Source organism: Oncorhynchus tshawytscha, linkage group LG08 (genome assembly GCF_018296145.1).
Source record: "Oncorhynchus tshawytscha isolate Ot180627B linkage group LG08, Otsh_v2.0, whole genome shotgun sequence".
In the NCBI taxonomy this organism is placed as follows: Eukaryota; Metazoa; Chordata; class Actinopteri; order Salmoniformes; family Salmonidae; genus Oncorhynchus; species Oncorhynchus tshawytscha.
The window spans coordinates 81,193,231-81,216,736 of record NC_056436.1 but is presented as its reverse complement, the minus strand read 5'-3'; the positions used below and the strand labels follow the sequence as shown (position 1 = coordinate 81,216,736).

Sequence of the window (23,506 nt, the reverse complement as noted above, 5' to 3'; positions counted from 1 at the left end):
CTCAGGACGAAAAGACAGTGTAGGCTACACTAATTACATGTGGCATGGGAGGAGAAAGACAGTGTAGGCTACACTAATTACATGTGGCTGGGAGGAGAAAGACAGTGTAGGCTACACTAATTACATGTGGCTGGGAGGAGAAAGACAGTGTAGGCTACACTAATTACATGTGGCTGGGAGGAGAAAGACAGTGTAGGCTACACTAATTACATGTGGCATGGGAGGAGAAAGACAGTGTAGGCTACACTAATTACATGTGGCTGGGAGGAGAAAGACAGTGTAGGCTACACTAATTACATGTGGCTGGGAGGAGAAAGACAGTGTAGGCTACACTAATTACATGTGGCATGGCAGGAGAAAGACAGTGTAGGCTACACTAATTACATGTGGCTGGGAGGAGAAAGACAGTGTAGGCTACACTAATTACATGTGGCTGGGAGGAGAAAGACAGTGTAGGCTACACTAATTACATGTGGCTGGGAGGAGAAAGACAGTGTAGGCTACACTAATTACATGTGGCTGGGAGGAGAAAGACAGTGTAGGCTACACTAATTACATGTGGCTGGGAGGAGAAAGACAGTGTAGGCTACACTAATTACATGTGGCTGGGAGGAGAAAGACAGTGTAGGCTACACTAATTACATGTGGCATGGCAGGAGAAAGACAGTGTAGGCTACACTAATTACATGTGGCTGGGAGGAGAAAGACAGTGTAGGCTACACTAATTACATGTGGCTGGGAGGAGAAAGACAGTGTAGGCTACACTAATTACATGTGGCTGGGAGGAGAAAGACAGTGTAGGCTACACTAATTACATGTGGCTGGGAGGAGAAAGACAGTGTAGGCTACACTAATTACATGTGCCTGGGAGGAGAAAGACAGTGTAGGCTACACTAATTACATGTGGCTGGGAGGAGAAAGACAGTGTAGGCTACACTAATTACATGTGGCTGGGAGGAGAAAGACAGTGTAGGCTACACTAATTACATGTGCCTGGGAGGAGAAAGACAGTGTAGGCTACACTAATTACATGTGGCTGGGAGGAGAAAGACAGTGTAGGCTACACTAATTACATGTGGCTGGGAGGAGAAAGACAGTGTAGGCTACACTAATTACATGTGGCTGGGAGGAGAAAGACAGTGTAGGCTACACTAATTACATGTGGCTGGGAGGAGAAAGACAGTGTAGGCTACACTAATTACATGTGGCTGGGAGGAGAAAGCGAGAAAGAGAGAGACTAAGGGACAGAGAAAGAAAAAGAAAGAGCGAGACAGACAGACTAAGGAATAGGGGGTTGTTATCATACCAACCACAGGGACAGAGGGTTGTTATCATACCAACCACAGGGACAGAGGGTTGTTATCATACCAACCACAGGGACAGAGGGTTGTTACCATACCAGACACAGAGACAGAGGGTTGTAATCATGCCAACCACAGTGACAGAGGGTTGTTATCATACCAACCACAGGGACAGAGGGTTGTTATCATACCAACCACAGTGACAGAGGGTTGTTATCATACCAACCACAGTGACAGAGGGTTGTTATCATACCAGACACAGAGGGTTGTTATCATACCAGACACAGAGACAGAGGGTTGTTATCATACCAGACACAGGGACAGAGGGTTGTTATCATACCAGACACAGGGACAGAGGGTTGTTATCATACCAGACACAGAGACAGAGGGTTGTTATCATACCAGACACAGGGACAGAGGGTTGTTATCATACCAGACACAGGGACAGAGGGTTGTTATCATACCAGACACAGAGACAGAGGGTTGTTATCATACCAGACACAGAGGGTTGTTATCATACCAGACACAGGGACAGAGGGTTGTTATCATACCAGACACAGGGACAGAGGGTTGTTATCATACCAGACACAGAGACAGAGGGTTGTAATCATACCAACCACAGAGACAGAGGGTTGTTATCATACCAGACACAGAGGGTTGTTATCATACCAGACACAGGGACAGAGGGTTGTTATCATACCAGACACAGGGACAGAGGCATGTTATCATACCAGCCACAGTGCGTGCAGGGACAGACTCTTTGTTGATCCAGAAGGCTACTTGCGACAGCACCACCACCATAATCAGAGGGATGTATGTCTGAATCAGGTAGTAGCCTAGCTTCCTCTGTAGTAGAAAATGAACCACCATGACAGAGTAGAAACCTGGAAGATAAACAGAATAAGTATCAGTAGAGAGCAGCGGTGAGAGAGACCACAACAATGATATGGGAAGGGAGAAGATGAGGCGGGAGAAGACAGAGAGGGAGACATAGAGTGAAGATGTCTGACTGCCCCCCTATCCTGAGATAGAGCAGAGAAGAATAACCTCTACCCTGAGACAGATCAGAGAAGAATAACCTCTACCCTGAGACAGATCAGAGAAGAATAACCCCTTACCCTGAGACAGATCAGAGAAGAATAACCCCTTACCCTGAGACAGATCAGAGAAGAATAACCCCTTACCCTGAGACAGATCAGAGAAGAATAACCCCTTACCCTGAGACAGATCAGAGAAGAATAACCTCTACCCTGAGACAGATCAGAGAAGAATAACCTCTACCCTGAGACAGATCAGAGAAGAATAACCCCTTACCCTGAGACAGATCAGAGAAGAATAACCTATACCCTGAGACAGATCAGAGAATAACAGAGAAGAGGAGGGGTGCAGAGGGAGGTGAGAGAGAGGGGAAGTAAAGAGAGAGAGGGAGAGGGGAGAGTGTAGTGTAGTAGTGTAGTGTGGTGTAGTAGTGTAGTAATGTGATGTAGTAGTGTGGTGTAGCAGTGTAGTAGTGTGGTGTAGTAGTGTAGTAGTGTGATGTAGTAGTGTAGTGTAATAGTGTAGTAGCGTGATGTAGTAGTGTAGTAGTGTAATAGTGTAGTAGCGTGATGTAGTAGTGTAGTGTAGTCGTGTAGCAGTGTAGTAGGTTAGTTGTGTAGTAGTGTAGTAGTGTAGTTGTGTAGTAGCGTGGTAGTGTATTTGTGTCAAGGTTTAGTAGTGTGGTGTAGTAGTTAGTGTAGTGTAGTAGTGTAATAGTGTAGTGTCGTAGTGTAGTAGTGTAGTAGTGTAGTAATGTAGTAGTGTAGTGTAGTAATGTAGTAGTGTAGTAGTGTAGTAATGTAGTAGTGTAGTAGTGTAGTAATGAAGTAGTGTAGTGTAGTAATGTCGTGTGGTGTAGTAATGTAGTAGTGTAATGTAGTAGTGTAGTAATGTAGTATGTAGTAGTGTAGTGTAGTAATGTAGTTGTGTAATGTAGTAGTGCATAGTAGTAGTGTAGTGTAGTGTAGTGTAGTAGTGTAATGTAGTAGTGTAGTATTGTAATGCAGTAGTATAGTGTAGTAGTATAGTGTAGTGGTGTAGTAGTGTAATGTTCTAGTGTAGTAGTGTAGTAATGTAGTGTAGTGTAGAGTAGTAATGTAGTGTAGTGTGGTGTAGTAGTGTAGTGTAGTGCAGAGTAGTGGTGTAGTGTAGTTTTGAGTAGTAGTGTAGTGTAATAGTGTAGTGTAGTGGTACAATGTTGTAGTGCAATGTAGTGGTGTAATTTAGTAGTGTAGTGTAGTAATGTAGTGTAGTGTAGTAATGTAGTAGTGTAATGTAGTGGTGTAGTAGTGTAGTAGTGTAGTGTAGTAGTGTAGTAGTCTAGTGTAGTGTAGTAGTGTATTGTATTGTATTAATGTGGTGTAATAGTGTAGTAGTGTATTGTATTAATGTAATGTAGTAGTGTAGTAGTGTAGTGTACTGTAGTAGTGTAATGTGGTAGTGTAGTATTGTGTAGTAGTGTATTGTATTAATGTAATTTAGTAGTGTAGTAGTATGTTGTATTAATGTAATGTAGTAGTGCAGTAGTGTAGTGTAGTAGTGTAATGTGGTAGTGTAGTGTTGTGTAGTAGTGTATTGTATTAATGTAATGTAGTAGTGTAGTAGTGTGTTGTATTAATGTAATGTAGTGTAGTAGTGTAATGTAGTAGTATAGTGTAGTAGTGTATTGTATTAATGTAATGTAGTAGTGTAGTAGTGTAGTAGTGCAGTAGTGTAATGTAGTAGTGTAGTAGTGTAGTAGTGCAGTAGTGTAATGTAGTAGCGTAGTGTAATAGTGTAGTGTAGTGCAGTGTAGTAGTGTATTGTACTAATGTAGTGTGGTAGTGTAATGTAGTTGTGTAGTGTAGTAGTGTAGTGGTGTAGTAGTGTGGTAGTGTATTAGTGTAGCATAGTAGTGTAGTAGTACAGTGTAGTTGTGTAGTAGTGTAGTGTAGTGGTGTAGTGTAGTATGTTAGTGTAGTTGTGTAGTGTGGTAGTATAGTGTGTAGTGTAGAAGTGTAGTAGTGTAGTGTAGTGTAGTGTAGTAGTGTAGTAGTGTAGTAGTGTAGTGCAGAGTAGTGTTGTAGTGTAGTTTTGAGTAGTAGTGTAGTGTAGTGTAGTTTAGTGTAGTAATGTAGTATTGTAATGTAGTGGTGTAGTGTAGTGTAGTGTAGTAGTGTGGTGTGGTAATGTCGTAGTGTAGTGTAGTGTAGTAGTGTATTGTATTAATGTAATGTAGTGGTGTAGTAGTGTAGTAGTGTAGTGTAGTAGTGTAATGTAGTAGTGTAGTGTAGTGTAGTCATGTATTGTCTTAATGTAATGTAGTAGTGTAGTGGTGTAATGTAGTAGTGTAGTGGTGTAATGTAGTAGTGTAGTGTAGTAGTGTAATGTAGTAGTGTAGTGTAGTGGTGTATTGTATTAATGTAATGTAGTAGTGTGGTAGTGTAGTAGTGTATTGTATTAATGTAATGTAGTGGTGTAGTTGTGTGTTGTAGTAGTGTAGTAGTGTGGTAGTGTAGTGTAGTGTAGTGTAGTGGTAGTGTAGTGTAGTGTAGAGTAGTATAGTGTTGTGTAGTAGTGTGGTAGTGTAGTGTAGTGTAGTGTTAGTGTAGTGTAGTGTAGAGTAGTATAGTGTTGTGTAGTAGTGTGGTAGTGTAGTGTAGTGTAGTGTTAGTGTAGTGTAGTGTAGAGTAGTATAGTGTTGTGTAGTAGTGTGGTAGTGTAGTGTAGTGTAGTTTTAGTGTAGTGTAGTGTAGAGTAGTATAGTGTTGTGTAGTAGTGTGGTAGTGTAGTGTAGTAGTGTAGTAATGTAGGGTTGTGTAGTGTAGTGTAGTAGTGCAGTGCAGTAGTGTAATGTAGTAGTGTAGTAGTGTAGTGTAGTCATGTAGTGTAATGTAGTAGTGTCGTGTAGTATTGTAGTGTATTGTATTAGTGTAGTAGTGTAATGTAGTAGTGTAGTGTAATAGTGTAGTGTAGTGCAGTGTAGTAGTTTATTGTACTAACGTAGTGTGGTAGTGTAATGTAGTAGTATGTAGTAGTATGTATGTGTAGTATGTGTAGTACTGTGTGTAGTAGTGTGGTAGTGTAGTGTAGTAGTGTAGAAGTGCAGTCTAGTAGTGTAGTAGTGTGTGTAGTGGTGTGTGTAGTGTAGTAGTGTGTTAGTGTAATGTAGTAGTCTCTCTCTCCCTCTTTCTCTCTCCCTCTTTTTTTCTCTCCCTCTTTGTCTCTAATTTTACATGTGATGTAACCTACAGTGGGTCCTTACCTGTATTGGACTTGAACGTCTCCATGGATAACCTCTGTCCCACCAAGTCATACTGGAGCAGACTGATAGACTCCTGAGGACAGTCTACAGAAGATTCCAGACCCTTCCTCCAGGTAAAGGTGATCTCACTGCTCGTGTACGCATCTGATGTATTCAGAAACAAGTTCATTCAGTTGTCATAACATTCGTACATATATAATGTTGACAGAAACTACAAGACATCGTAGGTGTCTGAAATGGTCCCTGTTCCATAAATAGTGCACTACAAAGGGGATATGTTTGAAAACTGTTTTGAGGAAGCTGGAGCACAAGGATGTGAATTGACCTGTTTCAGTGCCATAAGCAAACTTTGTTTTTAACGATGAATCACTTTAAAATTACTTTTATGGCTGTCAAACGCTAAAAAAATCATAATAATCGATGTTGTCGCAGGATTTGCTGTAATTAATCGCGATTAATCGTGAATTTGCTCAAAATGTTTGCTTTTCCAATACAAAAAACATTATATGAATATGACAGCCCTAATTCCTTTAGAAAAAGAACCAGAGAAAGGAGATGCTAGACTGACTACTCACAGCTGCCGAACTTGAGAGGACAGGCATGTCCGTCCATAGGGAAGTCCATGAGACTCATGGGACACTCTGCACTGATGGTTAGTCTGAGATACACATAGAATACATTACACTTCTGATTTCATCATCTGTGTAAAAACTGTGTATACAGTACAACACAACTGGTTTCCTATGTGCAGAGCAGCACTGCAACGGCATTTCATTTTTCATAGTCTTAATTGACAGTCTTATTTGGCTACAAAAAAATAGGTTTATTTAAAACACTTCTTCCTGTAGGTACCTCACGGTGAAGGGGTTCTATAGGAGGGTCCAGGGAGGAGGGGCTACCTCATGGAGAAGGGGTTCTACGGGAGGGTCCAGGGAGGAGGGGCTACCTCATGGTGAAGGGGTTCTACAGGGGGTCCAGGGAGGAGGGGCTACCTCACGGTGAAGGGGTTCTACGGGAGGGTCCAGGGAGGAGGGGCTACCTCACGGTGAAGGGGTTCTACAGGGGGTCCAGGGAGGAGGGGCTACCTCACGGTGAAGGGGTTCTACGGGAGGGTCCAGGGAGGAGGGGCTACCTCATGGGGAAGGGGTTCTACAGGAGGGTCCAGGGAGGAGGGGCTACCTCATGGGGAAGAGGTTCTACAGGAGGGTCCAGGGAGGAGGGGCTACCTCATGGTGAAGAGGTTCTACAGGAGGGTCCAGGGAGGAGGGGCTATCTCATGGTGAAGGGGTTCTACGGGAGGGTCCAGGGAGGAGGGGCTACCTCACGGTGAAGGGGTTCTACAGGGGGTCCAGGGAGGAGGGGCTACCTCACGGTGAAGGGGTTCTACGGGAGGGTCCAGGGAGGAGGGGCTACCTCACGGTGAAGGGGTTCTACAGGGGGTCCAGGGAGGAGGGGCTACCTCACGGTGAAGGGGTTCTACGGGAGGGTCCAGGGAGGAGGGGCTACCTCATGGGGAAGGGGTTCTACAGGAGGGTCCAGGGAGGAGGGGCTACCTCATGGGGAAGAGGTTCTACAGGAGGGTCCAGGGAGGAGGGGCTACCTCATGGTGAAGAGGTTCTACAGGAGGGTCCAGGGAGGAGGGGCTATCTCGTGGTGAAGGGGTTCTACAGGAGGGTCCAGGGAGGAGGGGCTACCTCATGGTGAAGGGGATCTACAGGAGGGTCCAGGGAGGAGGGGCTACCTCATGGTGAAGGGGCTCTACAGGAGGGTCCAGGGAGGAGGGGCTAGCTAATGGGGAAGAGGTTCTACAGGAGGGTCCAGGGAGGAGGGGCTACCTCATGGTGAAGGGGTTCTACAGGAGGGTCCAGGGAGGAGGGGCTAGCTCATGGGGAAGAGGTTCTACAGGAGGGTCCAGGGAGGAGGGGCTACCTCATGGGGAAGAGGTTCTACAGGAGGGTCCAGGGAGGAGGAGCTACCTCATGGGGAAGAGGTTCTACAGGAGGGTCCAGGGAGGAGGGGCTACCTCATGGTGAAGGGGTTCTATAGGAGGGTCCAGGGAGGAGGGGCTACCTCGTGGTGAAGGGGTTCTACAGGAGGGTCCAGGGAGGAGGGGCTACCTCATGGGGAAGAGGTTCTACAGGAGGGTCCAGGGAAGAGGGGCTACCTCATGGTGAAGGGGTTCTACAGGAGGGTCCAGGGAGGAGGGGCTACCTCATGGGGAAGAGGTTCTACAGGAGGGTCCAGGGAAGAGGGGCTACCTCATGGTGAAGGGGTTCTACAGGAGGGTCCAGGGAGGAGGGGCTACCTCATGGTGAAGGTGTTCTACAGGAGGATCCAGAGAGGAGGGGCTACCTCATGGGGAAGAGGTTCTACAGGAGGGTCCAGTGAGGAGGGGCTACCTCATGGGGAAGAGGTTCTACAGGAGGGTCCAGGGAGGAGGGGCTACCTCATGGTTAAGGGGTTCTACAGGAGGGTCCGGGGGGCTACCTCATGATGAAGGGGTTCTACAGGAGGGTCCAGGGAGGAGGGGCTACCTCATGGGGAAGAGGTTCTACAGGGGAGTCCAGGGAGGAGGGGCTCGGGGCTCAGGTTACCTCATGGTATAGAGGACGGTCCCGTTCTGCATGATGCGGAACAGCTTGTTGGGAGTGGTCATATTGTGTGCGATGGACTTCCTGGAGTTCCTGAAGAACGTGTCGGGTGTCCAGATCTTATCCACCATCTTGTTGTTGAGACGCAGGATGTCCACGGCGCCGTCGTACTTCAGCCTCTCGTCCACCCAGGTCTGTCGGAAGAACATGTCGATGGTGTACTCCTGAGGAGGAGATAGAAGGCCGGGCATTAGATGACTGATCACCAGACAGGTTCTGGATCTAGAATCTATATTCTACAGTCCTGAAGAAGGCCAGAGGAATGTACAGTATGATATGCAGGTCCTGCTCCAAACCACAGACATACTACAGGTGTTTCTAACTAACTGTCTACAGTTAAATCCATTCGAACAAGCCAGTCCAGAGAGATGATGAGATGATTAGGACAATAACTACCTATAGATATTCATTCATCAATGTATTTGAGCATTCAGTTTGCTCGACATATTGATCTAGAAGCTGAAATAAACATTCTGCCAGACCAGGACCCTCCACTGTATTGAAACAGACTAATCAAACTAAATAGCTCATTATCTACAGTATAAAGCTGTCTACCCATAAGGCAGCTGTGCAGTGGAACATTTTATTTTATGTGTTTTTATTCAACCTTTATTTAACTAGGCAAGTCAGTTAAGAACACATTCTTATTTACAGTGATGGCCTACCTCGGCCAAACCCTAACCCGGACGACGCTGGGGCAATTGTGCGCCGCCCTATGGTACTCTCAATCACGGCCGGTTGTGATACAGCCTGGAATCGAACCAGGGTCTGTAGTGACTCCTCTAGCACTGAGATGCAGTGCCTTAGACCGCTGCTACACACGGGAAGCTCAGTTGTCACCCATATGTAATAACAGCATGTAAACATAACATATAAAGTTGCTAATTTACATTCACAGTTGCTAATTTACATTCACAGTTGCTAATTTACATTCACAGCTGCTAATTTACATTCATTATGTGACAGTAAGCCTATGTGGGAATATGCTGAGTGTCTCTTACCATTTCCACATCTGATACTGGTCCAAAGCTGGTGACAAAGATATCTGTTTTCACCTCTGTAATCATACCTGAAAAGGATATAGTGATTTTAATTGTTGCCCATGAAAATATGGAAAAGCTGTAGACTATAAACAATTATTTTAGAGAATCTAATCAGGTAAAAATACTGTACAATGTAATATCCCAACTAGGCTATTTCCCACTTCTTCAATGAAAGGTTCTGTAGATGTACGATACAGGAAAATAAATCAGAATAGAGGTCTAGGACAGTCCCACCTCCAGATCCTGGCCGCAACCGGTTGTCATAACCATCTAGTAGTCGGTCCAGAATACGGGTGATGTTTTCACCAGCGTAGCTTTCTTGTCCATAGACACGGCCAACACTGAAATCAATACAATAATAATTGATGGAAGTTTAGAACTGCCCTGTGTAAGCCTATAAACTTAGTAGGTTGAACCTATTAGGATTGGTATGTTTATTATCATACATCATTTATATACATTCAATAAACTATAGAGGCCTACCCAATGATACAATTAGAAAAAGGTTATTTTACTCACCAGGTCAAAGTGACCAAAATCAGAATCATGATACCCATCCTTGCCAGCAGGTTATGCAAAACATTCCCTGTCAAACTCTGAGTTGAAATTAAATAGTCAGCCTTTCTCTGCCCTCCGCTAGTCTAAACTGAATGTATTTTAAACACAAGGATTTGTGAAGTAATCGAATTAGGAGATTAGCACAGAAAATCCAACCCATGGTTAGACTGGGACACTTGTTAGGAAAAGAGAGTGATGACAGAATAGATGGAGAAATGTAAACATTTTAACTGTTATTGTATACTCGGGGAACTATACTCTTCCAGTTGTTAAAATGTATAATCTCGGATGGAATTTCAAGGCTATGTGTGTTATTTTTAGATCAAGATTCTTGACCCCTTGACCATTGCGCGTCTAAACAGCAGGTGGCGCTCTCTGTGCCTTTTGGCGGTTCAGCCACCGGAAACTCAACTAGCGAGGAAGTAACTCCAGGATGTTTCTGGAAGAACTAACTGACTGGCGTAAACACTGTCCTATTCAATTTTGGTCATATTTTCTAGCCAGCTTATGCGTATAAGTATATGTTTTGGAATGGTTACATATCGTTATGTCGGTACAAGTTAGGACCTGAACATCGTTTGAGAGAATAAACAACATTTAGCTAGCCGGTTAGCTAAGTATCAGATCAGGAGGCGTGAGAGGGTCGCTAGCCAGCAGCATGTCGGTCCACTTCGAGGAGAGAAGCGGCGTTATCCCGTGTAAAACACCATGGGGAAACTGGTCCCAAACCATGGAGGAGGTATTTATTGAAGTGAATGTACCACATGGGACGTCTGGCAAAGAAGTCAAATGTAACCTGGGATCCAAACAGATAGAACTACACGTCAAAGGACAACAAGTCTTCAAGGTAGGCATCACAACAAACACATTTCAAAGTAAGGTAGTGAATGTTAATAAGGGTTAGCGACATGAACAAAATCAGAACATTCTGCAATGAAAATGGATGGCCCCCCCTTAGTAAAAATATATTTAACTTAAACCCACCCTGAACGTTTGCAGAGAAAAAAACAAGTGACCCTCGTTTACCCCAAATAATGATGAAAACAAAGGGGATAGCAGAGAACATGTCTAGAGTTTAACCTCACTTCTTGGACAGACCAAAGCCTTAGATATGCAGTTTTAGAAAGTGTTCTTAGTCCTAAGCATTGGATGGCACACAGGCCTGCGGGCCAGAAGGTTATGGATTCGCAGACCACGATGGACAAGAGTAGGGGTGGAAAGATCACCTTTATAGTAAAAGCATTGCATGATTCTATCATGTTTTCAGGTCCGAGGAAAAATACCCTTTTCATAAAAATGTCATGCAATTCTAAGTCATTTTAGAATAATATTTTTTAATACCACACAAATTACTGAAATTCCAGGCTAAGACTGGGCAGAGAGATTGGCCTAATGTCTTATCATATTTCTCCAATGCCAAATCAGTGTTTCTTGTTTGCAACGAAACTGTCCCTGTTTGCAAATAATTCAATCTGAGATGTCATTAGGAATCTGAGCATGGTACTTATAAAAGTTAGGCCTACCTTTCCTACCCAGACAGAGGCCTACCAATGCAGAAAACTGTAAGCTTTAACTGCTGGCTCCTCTTCCATGTCTTATCCCAACGAGAGGTCGCCAGTGTTTCCTTAAAAGTTGTCAGGGTTTAAACATCCTTTTATTTGACTGAAAGTTAATAGCTTAATCAATTTGATTACTTCCCAAGCGAAGTCAATTTTATTTTTTTGTCTCCCCTGCTAAAGGTTGTAGCTCCGCCTCTAAACATCAAAGAAAGGAGACCATGTGCGTCATGGTAACTTCTTCACGTGTATTTTAAAGCTTGTTTGTAGAATAAAACATTGCCGAACAAAACGCTGTTATACAGTAGATCGCTTTATATAATCAGATCTGTTTTTATTGTCTTCAAAATCTTCAACTAACAAGGGGTAGGTCTGGGCTTTTTGCCCTTTTCTTTAAGTAAAGGTAGGCCTATGGTATACCCCCTCAATTTGAGTCTTGGTTTTAACTTACCCTACCTCCATGTCAGTGACAGACTGTTATTTAAAGAATGCATGGTGGGTGAAGGAATTGACAGACAAATGTTTTATTTTTATTTTTTATTTCACCTTTATTTAACCAGGTAGGCTAGTTGAGAACAAGTTCCCATTTGCAACTGCGACCTGGCCAAGATAAAGCATAGCAGTGTGAGCAGACAACACAGAGTTACACATGGAGTAAACAATTAACAAGTCAATAACACAGTAGAAAACATAGGGGGAGTCTATATACAATGTGTGCAAAAGGCATGAGGAGGTAGGCGAATAATTACAATTTTGCAGATTAACACTGGAGTGATAAATGATCAGATGGTCATGTACAGGTAGAGATATTGGTGTGCAAAAGAGCAGAAAAAGTAAATAAATAAAAACAGTATGGGGATGAGGTAGGTGAAAATGGGTGGGCTATTTACCAATAGACTATGTACAGCTGCAGCGATCGGTTAGCTGCTCAGATAGCTGATGTTTGAAGTTGGTGAGGGAGATAAAAGTCTCCAACTTCAGCGATTTTTGCAATTTGTTCCAGTCACAGGCAGCAGAGTACTGGAACGAAAGGCGGCCAAATGAGGTGTTGGCTTTAGGGATGATCAATGAGATACACCTGCTGGAGCGCGTGCTACGGATGGGTGTTGCCATCGTGACCAGTGAACTGAGATAAGGCGGAGCTTTACCTAGCATGGACTTGTAGATGACCTGGAGCCAGTGGGTCTGGCGACGAATATGTAGCGAGGGCCAGCCGACTAGAGCATACAAGTCGCAGTGGTGGGTGGTATAAGGTGCTTTAGTGACAAAACGGATGGCACTGTGATAGACTGCATCCAGTTTGCTGAGTAGAGTGTTGGAAGCCATTTTGTAGATGACATCGCCGAAGTCGAGGATCGGTAGGATAGTCAGTTTTACTAGGGTAAGCTTGGCGGCGTGAGTGAAGGAGGCTTTGTTGCGGAATAGAAAGCCGACTCTTGATTTGATTTTTGATTGGAGATGTTTGATATGAGTCTGGAAGGAGAGTTTGCAGTCTAGCCAGACACCTAGGTACTTATAGATGTCCACATATTCAAGGTCGGAACCATCCAGGGTGGTGATGCTAGTCGGGCATGCGGGTGCAGGCAGCGATCAGTTGAAAAGCATGCAGTTTTACTAGCGTTTAAGAGCAGTTGGAGGCCACGGAAGGAGTGTTGTATGGCATTGAAGCTTGTTTGGAGGTTAGATAGCACAGTGTCCAATGACAGGCCGAAAGTATATAGAATGGTGTCGTCTGCGTAGAGGTGGATCAGGGAATCGCCCGCAGCAAGAGCAACATCATTGATATATACAGAGAAAAGAGTCGGCCCGAGAATTGAACCCTGTGGCACCCCCATAGAGACTGCCAGAGGACCGGACAGCATGCCCTCCGATTTGACACACTGAACTAATAGGATATAGCAGCCTAATTCTGTCAAACAGGTGGGCCTACCTCTTAATTCTTAAATAGGAAGAAATAGGCTCCAACACAAAGCCCTCTTATTAGTAAAGTCTAATTAAAATGAAGATGTTGAAAGGAATTATGCTTATTTGAATTGAACTTTTAGCACCATGAGCTGTCGATTTTGAGTTAATTGTGCCGTTGCTGCTTCAAGTTTCAGCACTGGAATGTCTTATTGGGAAGTCAATAACTCTGATAAATACATCAGGGGTAAGAAACATCTTGTTTTTAAATCAAATCAATTATAGTAGTAGCAAGCTATTGAAGTGGATCTCCCTCTGTCTCAAACCGAACATCAGCTAGTCCACAAGCAAGATTATTTTCAGAAGAAGCGTTTCCCCTGAACAGCCATTGGTTAGGCAGCACACAATAAAACGTTTTTGATCAGCAAGAGCTGAGCAGGCAGGGATTCATGGTTGCAGTATCCATTGCCGTGTGTAATGTAGCCTAGTTTATTTAACACCATCCCAGCAGGTATCTTAGGAATATAACTTTGGTCTGTTCTTCTCCGAGCATGCACTTCGTAGCCAATGGCAGCTATGGATCATTTGATTGAGACCACACTAAATAGCCTATAGGCACACTTGATATTGCACGCCCAGCGGAAAATCAGAGATGAGGGGCGGCATCGGACACACCAATATGTAGCCTAATAAGCAACTCATTCTAAAACATTGATAAATAGACATTTCATAAATTACATGACTCTCCCCTGGACTAGATGATTATAAAATACTTAAACCCTCTCCTTGGAAAAAGCATGACCCTCCACCCATGCAATCAAATGTGTACATGCTGAGGCCATCCTTCCAAAACTCATCTTGTTTTACCTGCATAGGTGACTCCCAGATAATTACCACGACATGTATTTTCCAAAGTACACATTATTTAATGTAACATGCATATAAAGATGTAGCTATAACATAGTGATCTACAGAATGGTTTCTTGGTGAAGGTGCTTCTCTCTGATTCAGGTCAGCCTAACGTAGCAGGTGTTCCCACATCTGTTTTTCCCAGGGGAAATAGAAGTTAGGTTGAAAATACTGTATCCCTGAGAAACTGGTTTCCAGTAAACCCATATATGCTAGACTCAGGTGAATTTGTAAAACTGCAAGCTTATTGGTCCATTTTTAATTACCTGTTTGTTTTGATTGGTTGCAGGTAGGATTGTTTTTGCTTATAGTCATGTCTCTTGTACTTCCAGGGTAAATTATTTGGCATCACTGTTGCGGATGAAGGAACGTGGACATTAGGTGGGTTTCTAGTAATTCAAATCAACACAATGGTTGAATGTAAACCTTGCATAATAAATCAGTCTTTCACTCCCCATCCCGTGGATAAGTCATTAACAGATATTGGTTGAAAATAAAGCCTAAGCGATCACTCTCCCCATCCACACGTCTTTTCCAGAGGACAAGTGTCTGATCCGTATCGTGCTGATGAAGACGAACAGGGAGGCAGGTAACTGCTGGTCCTCTCTGCTAGAGGGAGAGTATTGTGCTGATGCCTGGCTCCAGGACCAGATGCAGAAGAAACTAACTCTGGAGAGGTTCCAGAGAGAGGTGAGTCATACGAGACAGTCCCACACAGAGCCGTAAACACTTCAATGGCCTCTCTCCTTCATCTGTAAAACATGGATAGATGGAGGCATATTAACACATGCAGGCTCTCTCTCTACATTAAATGAATGTTGCTGTGTCACTTCCCACTGTGTCAACAGAACCCTGGCTTTGACTTCAGTGGAGCAGAGATCTCTGGGAACTTTGCAGGTGGTGGGCCAGACTTCTCCAGCTTGCAGAAGTGACAGTTGTTAAACAGGAAAGGGGACCCACCCCACAGTATGCCAGAGACTGTCAAATGGACACTTGAGGCTTGCTAAGGCCTAGGGGTGAAGAGATTGTGCTGTGTTTATAACCAAGTGGGAAGGTGGTATTTACCACATACGACTGGGGAAAATCAGTTAAGGCCCCTCCAACTGGAAATTACTGGTGGGAAAGTACTCTAATATATCGGCTATCATCCCTGAGCACCGACTTGTCCCACATGCTGACCTCTTGTCACCTACAAATGAAATTACATTTTTGGCAGTTTAATGTTATCTAAATGTTTTTGAACACTAATTTGTTTACAAGCATGGTGTTTCTCAACCGTTCAAAGCATATGAATGCAGCCAACTGATTTAACTTCGACTGTAATTACCACCTTCCCGCTTTGGTTATGAACTCAGTGCAGGATGAGCAGTTGCCTTTGGGCAAAGAACAGACAATGATTATAATATTCTATAATTTGAAACTATAAGCCATAACTGTACAAACCCACATCCTGCCTTTTCTTTCAACCGTTGTATGCATTTAGGATTGGCTTTTTTTTTATTCTGCCAAACCATTCAGACTGCATTGCCACAATTCAGTTAAATAGCTGTCGGTATGGAAATTCTGCTGTGGATTTATAATAAAATGGCTGACAAGTTGTTTTGATGGATGTGGTTTCAGAACATTGACAGTGCAACCAAACAGCTTTTCAATATCGTTTTATTGAAAGGTGTAAACACATGGGTTGAACAGGTGGTGTAAATCCAATTTTATGGAAAAGTTCTCAAATTCTAGAACATCAACTTCAAATTCTTTAACGAACTTCATTTCAGATCAATTGTGGGGCCTATGGTCAAATGCAAATAGTCTAGCAAATGCAAATCACAAACTAACTTAATTTCCTATATCGACTGTGCTTACCTAAGTGACTTAAGAGTGCATTTTTCGAATGGTTGTTTTCTAAAGGCTAAGATTTTGCCACAAATCAAGGTAATTCAACATCGCATTATGTAATCGTGATCGTTGTTAGTAATAGTTAACATTACATTAGAAGATAGTGGTCGTGTCCAAAATGGCACCCTAGTAGGATACCATGTCATCCACAGCCAGTTTCAGCATGCTAACCTGCAAGCTAAAAACCTCAAACGTCCTCCACAAGTACAACAAATAAACCATATCAATATTTCAATAGTAAAAAAGGAAATGTTCACCTTGGGTAGAGGAGTGTGCATTTTTAGGCCAGTTCATCAACCTAGGGTGGAAGTTAAGGGTTTTGGGTCCGATTTCTTGGTTCCATTGTTTTTGCATTTTCACAAAACCCTTCTCCCTCCTCTTCCACATAGTGGACTGAGGACCTAGGTGGTTCTATACTTCATTGCTTAAAACCAGCAACCACGATAGAATACTATGCAGAGTATTCATGTTGGTACTGATTCAGATAAGAACATACTGTATACACGCGTGCAAGCATTTAACCTTCGCTAGATGGCAGCGGATTAAACCCACTCTTGACCGGGCATTACTCCCTTAGTGTGCCTTCTCAATGGCACCCTATTCCTTTTAAAGAACAAAATCAGCTCTTATCAAAAGTAGTGCACTATATAGGGAATAGGGTGCCATTTCAGATGCACACTTAGTCAATGAAGCAGATGTAGGCTAATAAATAGTGAGCTTATTCAAAAAGTACCATGAGAACAAAAAAACCAGGAGAAAGGGGGAAATACATTTGTTACAGGTTTTCCCCTTAAAGAACTGCATCATCCATAATGCAGTACTGTAAGGGAAATGGGTTAGTGATGGAGGTAGGTGACCACGTAGCAACAGTAGAGTACAAGAAGTTGTAGTTTTTTGGGGGGGGCTTTTAGGCAATATTTTTTTCTCCCCCATTAAACTGAAAAACAAAAGGTTTTTAGGGGAGAAGAGGTGGTAACCTACTTCTCCTTTTGTATCGGTGTACTCCTACTTTTGTATCAGTGGTCACCCAGCCCCAGGGTTCAGTAGGCGGACTCGGGGATTGTGGGCATATGGGCAATCTTGTAGTAGCTGTGTTTCAATGTGCGTTGCGTTCTGCCAGAGAGGATCCAACGAAGCCTCTGGCTGTTGGGCCTGGAGACCCTGGTGGTTGAATACTCAATCAGACACTTCATAGCCAACTCTGTCACGATAACCAGGTCTCCTTCTCGGACCTGAGGAAATAAGAAACGGGGAGAGGAAAAAATCTGAATGATCATGCAGAACGTCCGAGCAGCAATTTATTTTAAAACCCTGTCAATCAGAGCGCTTGTGTTAGTCCGTTTCCCCCTTTGTATCATTAACAACCCAGAGAAGGTTCCCAATTCCAAAGGTTCTAAAATGGAACATGACCTACACATGTTCAATCAACTTGCCTACATTTGCCATGAACTCTCAACATTAGGTCATCCGTTGAGCAATAGTCCTTGGGGCTCCAACACGCAGAGCTCCACACCTTATTCTCTGTAGCGACTGCAATACTTTTGCCCAGGCGCATAGGGCTCCATTCAGGACACAGAACACCTTCCGATTCTGGGTTGTATTCATTAGGCACCAAACGGGGTGGAGGGGGGACCTTGGGCTAGTCCAATAAGAAACGGGTTTTATTTGAGCATGTCTTCCCTCTCGTTTTCAATTTCAAACATTTACTGTTGTATGCCCCAATGAACAAAACCCTGGTTAGTATCCTGTTACAACAGACATGTTTGGGGAGTGATGACACTGGGGTGGTAGCCTGAATCCCAGATCTTTTTGTAACCTCTTGCCAACAGCTATTCCCAATGTTTGGTGTGACAGACAGTACAAACAGATCGGAGATTAGGCTAGCTGGCTAGACAGTAAACACTCACAGTGAGTTGCTGCTGTAGACACTGGAAGGTGTTGAGCAGCTTGTCTATGTGCTCATGGTCATGCTGCTCCTGAAGCTCCAAGGCCAACAAGGACAGGGCAAGCAGAGAGGGCTGTGGAGAGAGAAAGAGGGGGAAGAAAGAAATTAGGTTAGTATGAAAACTAAATATTAAGAGTGATCTTTTTATATATATATATATATATATATATATATATATTTTAGTCGGTTTGAAACTATTTTGAGTACGTCTTTTACCCTCAAAGCTCATCAACCCCTTTCCCAACTGCCCAAAATAGGCCGAGATGCAATGTCACAACATGAACTAGCCTACATATCCCAACTGCCCAAAATAGGCCGAGATCCAATGTCACAACATGAACTAGCCTACATGCCCCTTGCTCCTGTATTTTATAGTCAAGTTAAATTGGTTTTCCTTGACACATAGTATTGATAGATTCTGAATTAGACAAACACATTTGTTTTGACACAGAACTACAGTATCTTACCTTGACTTTGGAGAAAGTGAAAGAGCAATGGCAGGCTTTCAGCTGTGCTTCTAGTCTCTCAACGTTCATGATCTCCTTGCTATGGAGAGAGAATTTGTTTTAATAAATTCTGTTCCAAGTTGCTTGTAGAGTAAGGCATAAGAGATAAAGGGAAGTTGTCATATGTAACTGACATATGAGATGCACTGAACAAACATAAAACGCTACAGGGGTGGTGATACAGTCCTTGCCATAATATGGACCTGTTCATTTAAATGCATTCCAGGTGACTACCTCAAAGCTGGTTGAGAGAATGCCAAGAGTGTGCAAAGCTGTCTAGGCAAAGGGTGGCTACTTTGAAGAATCAAAAATATATTTTGATTTAACACTTTGTTACTACATGATTCCATGTGTTATTTCATAGTTTTGTGATGTCTTCACTAGTATTTTACAAAGTAGAAAAATAGTAAAGAATTAAGAAAAACCATTGAATAAGTAGGAGTCCAAACTTTTGACTTGTAGAGTATATATGTGAAACTGAGTTTTAGTTAAATGCATCAACTTTATCCACATTATCCAAATCCCCCTTGATATCCAGCCACTACTTTTAGAGAGTATTCACAGCATGTTTGAACACAAGCCGCCAGACAGGCTCAATCAGCTGCTTTGTGGAACGGCTTTATAATGAACTAATAACGCAACGGCTGATTTATCTACTAACCTAGTGCACAAGTTGACTGCGGGTATTTCAAAAAATATTCCTAATTATGAAAAACTTATTAAATCATACTGTGGGCATCTCAAAATAGCCTGATATACGCTATCAGGGGTGTCAAACTCATTTTGCACCGGGGGCCACATTCGGTCTCCCATGAAGACCGGAGGGGCGCACTAAAATCAGGTGATTATTAGTGAACTGGACACAGTTAAGAAACTATGAATGTAGGTCCATTATCCTACCTACCATTTGTCATTTTAAAGTATATTGAGTTAGTATCTTATTTTATTCAAAATACACCCACAGGCCGAATGCCATATGTTTGACACCCTTGATATATACAGTATACCGTCCAAGCCTACTATATCTACAATCATCATACCAGTCATCTTCAAGCGTGTCCTGTATCCGGCGGTAGAACAGCCTGAGGAAGTAGAGGGCTGTGGGGGCTTTGACCTTCCAGTAGAGTTTCTGCAGAATGATCTTCTCCATCCTCATCATGTCAGACACAGTGAAGCGGTTCTGGCTGATCCGGATCAGCTCGTTGGCCATGGGGACATTCTTCTTCTCCTCCGTGGTCTTCACAGCGATGTAGAAACAGGACAGGCCCACGCATGACAGGTGCTTCGGCTGGATCTGGGAGAAAGGTTAAAAAGGTTATGTTTAAAATGAGAGTTCTTGAATGTCATTCATTTTAGGGGTAATCGTTGAAATATTTTCACAGTGAAGAGCCTGTACAAGATTCTGATATTACAGAATAGACATGATTTTACAGTCCTTGCACCAAGTTAACAGTCATTTGTTTCCCTTCCCTTGCCTACTCAGCTAAAACCAAATGAATAAAAAGACAGATTGGAATAATTCCTAATCAAACCCTGTCTGATGTCCAGGCCTTACCTTCATTACAGCGAGGAAGCGGTCCAGCAGGTTGACGGCCAGGGAGAAGGTCTCTGCACTGAAGCCAAAGAACCTGGTCAGAGACAGGAGGTCCTTCACCTCGTACTCCCTGAGCCGGGCGGTCATCCTCAGGCCGTTATCATGGGCCGTCTCAATGATCCTCAGCCCGCTCAGCTTGGGCTGGTACCTGAACTCCTGGTCAGTCAAGGCCTTCAACTGCACAGCAAAGGCCAGAGCCCCTGGTCCAGTCACTGTGGGAAGCATCTATGGAGAGGGAGAGAATGTAGTTATGCCATTATTAAAGTACATTATTCATTCAAGGGAATTGATTCATAAGAGGGGCGGGTATCATTTGTGGAACGTTCCAATAGGAATCTGTTCCAAAAACTTAGTAAGGTACAAGGATGCCAACGAACAATGCATACAAAAGTAGCACAAACAATTCACCTAGCTAACTAGCTGCCGAATAGGCATCAACTCACCACGTTAGCTTATTCTTAATGTTTGTCCATTGGCTACCAGAGTGAGACATTTTTCAGAATTAACACGTTAAGTGAAAAAACGTATGCGTTTGTTGGCAACCTTGTTATTTACGAAGCTTTTCATAAGGATTCCTGTTGGAACCCACCCGAATAAGACCTTAACTATTAAGCTTTTTCCAGTTAGGACAGTAACCATTTCGTTACGTCTGTGTAAGAAGAGGGATTGTATTGATAATATTTCACATAAACCATGAGTAGTCTAGCCTACTTAAAACAAGTTTGGGGATGTTTTGGCAGTATGTGTCACAATGGTACTGGTATGTTGGAAACGTGTGAATATTTTGGGGAAGTTACTGCCCAAAGCTATTACTCCTAATATTGAGCCTATTACACTCACTGGAGTATCTGATTTAGGCTTTGAAAAGGCTTTTAGGCTACCAGTGCCAGCCACTGGCTGCTGGTAAGCTGAGACAAAAAAAAACAAAAAAATAGAGCTCAAACTCTGCTCTTAGCGAAAATGTGTTGAGTTGCCTTTCTAGCTAATATCCCATGTTAGAGTTGACATTTCCTCTTCCGCAACAAAGCCTCCTTCACTCACGCCGCCAAGCTTACCCTAGTAAAACTGACTATCCTTCCGATCCTCGACTTCGGCGATGTCATCTACAAAATGGCTTCCAACACTCTACTCAGCAAACTGGATGCAGTCTATCACAGTGCCATCCGTTTTGTCACTAAAGCACCTTATACCACCCACCACTGCGACCTGTATGCTCTAGTCGGCTGGCCCTCATTACATATTCGTCGCCAGACCCACTGGCTCCAGGTCATCTACAAGTCCATGCTAGGTAAAGCTCCGTGACCAGTGAACTGAGATAAGGCGATGGCAACACCCATCCGTAGCACGCGCTCCAGCAGGTGTATCTCACTGATCATCCCTAAAGCCAACACCTCATTTGGCCGCCTTTCGTTCCAGTACTCTGCTGCCTGTGACTGGAACGAATTGCAAAAATAGCTGAAGTTGGAGACTTATCTCCCTCACCAACTTCAAACATCAGCTATCTGAGCAGCTAACCGATCGCTGCTGCTGTACATAGTCTATTGGTAAATAGCCCACCCATTTTCACCTACCTCATCCCCATACTGTTTTTATTTATTTACTTGCTCTTTTGCACACCAATATCTACCTGTACATGACCATCTGATCATTTATCACTCCAGTGTTAATCTGCAAAATTGTAATTATTCGCCTACCTCCTCATGCCTTTTGCACACATTGTATATAGACTCCCCCCTTTGTTTTCTACTGTGTTATTGACTTGTTAATTGTTTATTCCATGTGTAACTCTGTGTTGTCTGCTCACACAGCTATGCTTTATCTTGGCCAGGTCGCAGTTACAAATGAGAACTTGTTCTCAAGTGGCCTACCTGGTTAAATAAAGGTGAAATAAAATAAATAAAAATCATATAATGTGGAGAGAGCAAAAATAATGAAAAGTACCTACAAAATAAAGTATTTCTCAAATGTTGATTACTTGTCCTTGCCATTATAATTCACCTGATGATTAGACGTATGATGTGGGTTCCTGGATCGCCGGTTTACCTGGGAGGGGGTCCCTGGGTAAGATAAGGTTCAAGTCCCCTGATCTAGCTGATTACAGTATAACGTCATGTCCTCCTTCTCCCCGGTCACCATGAATATGTAACGAACTGGTCTGAAACCTACTATAGGGGGTGGCAACTTACTGCATAGGACATGTCTGGACATGTTAGAAAAGTAGCTCGTCTATCACATACACCCGCCAAATGATATAAGTATCTCTGTGTAAACCGTTAGCAATCCAGTTGAAATGAACAATAAACCAATACCATTTAAAATAGAAAAACGACAAATCTTTACTAGTGTGAGATGTGAACAAATAAAAAGTTAAGGAGCCATGCGCCAGTGCGTCATTACGCAGCGAGGTCTGCGTGATGTGTCAGGACATGTTCCCTGCCCATAGAGACCAATGGAGGATCCGAAACACCGACGGTAGCGACTTAAACGCAGCTAATACTACAACAACGTATACATATTTCGGATCCAAACAAGTGTCTGCATTATCAATTGGATGTTATTGTTAAAATTGCATCTACAACAGAGATTATTCACAAAACAGGCGCTTTTATGAGTTGAAGGCACAGCAAATGGACAGTAGGCCATGGCAAAATAAACCGGTAACCTGTTAAGGCTACAACATCCAAAATAACTAAACGACCATGTAGGATATCGTTGAAACAATATGGCTACATAACGACACGGTTCACCATTGTAACTAGCACCTGGAAATCAACGAGAAAGATGTATAATGGTGAAAATGAGTGATCTTACCTTGTATTTGATATGAGGAGCGTTGGTTGTTGCAGTGGAACGTATCCAAACGTATAAAAGACAATAGTTACAGGAACAGATTACAGTAGGTACTTTAAATAAGAAAGCATTCAGCAAATTTAATTTGAACTCCTATGCACACCCCTTACCCTTGGCGTAAGGCGAAAGGAAATGGTTTTTCAGCCTTTAGTAGTACTCCAAGACCATGCCCAAAAATAGCAAGGTCTAATTGGCCAGTGGTGAAACGACACACCCTACTTCTCCGTTTTCATTCGATATAAAACCCATCCATCAGCAAGAAAGTCACACCCTTCACAGTAGTGGGTGGGGTTATGTTATCATGGGGAGAGTAGAGGCAGGCCTTTGGAGAAAGAACGAGCCCCGGCACCTTGGAACGCACAGAGTTCCTTTCGAACTCACTGTCCTATCTCCAGGATATGTGTTAGGCCATATTGTGGACACGCTGAACAGTTTGTTGCACACGGTCTATTGTTGCACAATGTAAATGGCATCTATAGAACCATTAGGCATGTGCAGTGTGTCAAACTACTGTTA

The 23,506-nt window shown here is 43.2% G+C and overlaps 3 protein-coding genes across 5 annotated transcripts in view; 1 reads left to right on the top strand and 2 right to left on the bottom strand.

The window, feature by feature from the left end:
* LOC112241436 (gamma-aminobutyric acid receptor subunit alpha-6-like) overlaps window positions 1–10,239 on the bottom strand; it is a 32,185-nt gene extending 21,946 nt beyond the window's left edge. The window contains exons 1-7 of the mRNA XM_042326060.1: window positions 9,797–10,239; window positions 9,512–9,618; window positions 9,236–9,303; window positions 8,178–8,398; window positions 6,159–6,241; window positions 5,584–5,727; window positions 2,033–2,185 (exon numbers count right to left, since the gene is read on the bottom strand). Coding sequence (XP_042181994.1) covers window positions 2,033–2,185; window positions 5,584–5,727; window positions 6,159–6,241; window positions 8,178–8,398; window positions 9,236–9,303; window positions 9,512–9,618; window positions 9,797–9,834 — 814 coding nt within the window. The 5' untranslated portion in view covers window positions 9,835–10,239. The remainder of the gene's footprint in view (window positions 1–2,032; window positions 2,186–5,583; window positions 5,728–6,158; window positions 6,242–8,177; window positions 8,399–9,235; window positions 9,304–9,511; window positions 9,619–9,796) is intronic.
* Window positions 10,240–10,274: 35 nt separating this feature from the next.
* Window positions 10,275–15,801, top strand: nudcd2 (NudC domain containing 2). The gene is made up of 4 exons (XM_024409590.2): window positions 10,275–10,682; window positions 14,535–14,583; window positions 14,741–14,892; window positions 15,051–15,801. The coding sequence occupies exons 1-4, from the start codon at window positions 10,494–10,496 to the stop codon at window positions 15,132–15,134; spliced, it is 474 nt and encodes a 157-aa protein (XP_024265358.1). The 5' UTR covers window positions 10,275–10,493; the 3' UTR covers window positions 15,135–15,801.
* Window positions 15,802–15,843: 42 nt separating this feature from the next.
* Window positions 15,844–23,134, bottom strand: LOC112241418 (cyclin-G1). Of its 3 annotated transcripts, none has more exons than XM_024409523.2 (7): window positions 22,952–23,134; window positions 20,102–20,365; window positions 19,587–19,840; window positions 18,508–18,586; window positions 18,003–18,113; window positions 17,533–17,734; window positions 17,125–17,327 (listed from the first exon to the last, which is right to left on the bottom strand). In XM_024409523.2, the coding sequence occupies exons 2-7, from the start codon at window positions 20,363–20,365 to the stop codon at window positions 17,272–17,274; spliced, it is 966 nt and encodes a 321-aa protein (XP_024265291.1). In that variant the 5' UTR covers window positions 22,952–23,134; the 3' UTR covers window positions 17,125–17,271. The 3 variants fall into 3 exon arrangements, with proteins under 3 accessions (XP_024265307.1, XP_024265291.1, XP_024265299.1); XM_024409531.2 differs by having other exon boundaries at window positions 17,154–17,327; window positions 17,529–17,734; XM_024409539.1 differs by lacking the exon at window positions 17,533–17,734 and having other exon boundaries at window positions 15,844–17,327; window positions 22,952–23,133.
* Between the last annotated feature and the right edge of the window lie 372 nt (window positions 23,135–23,506).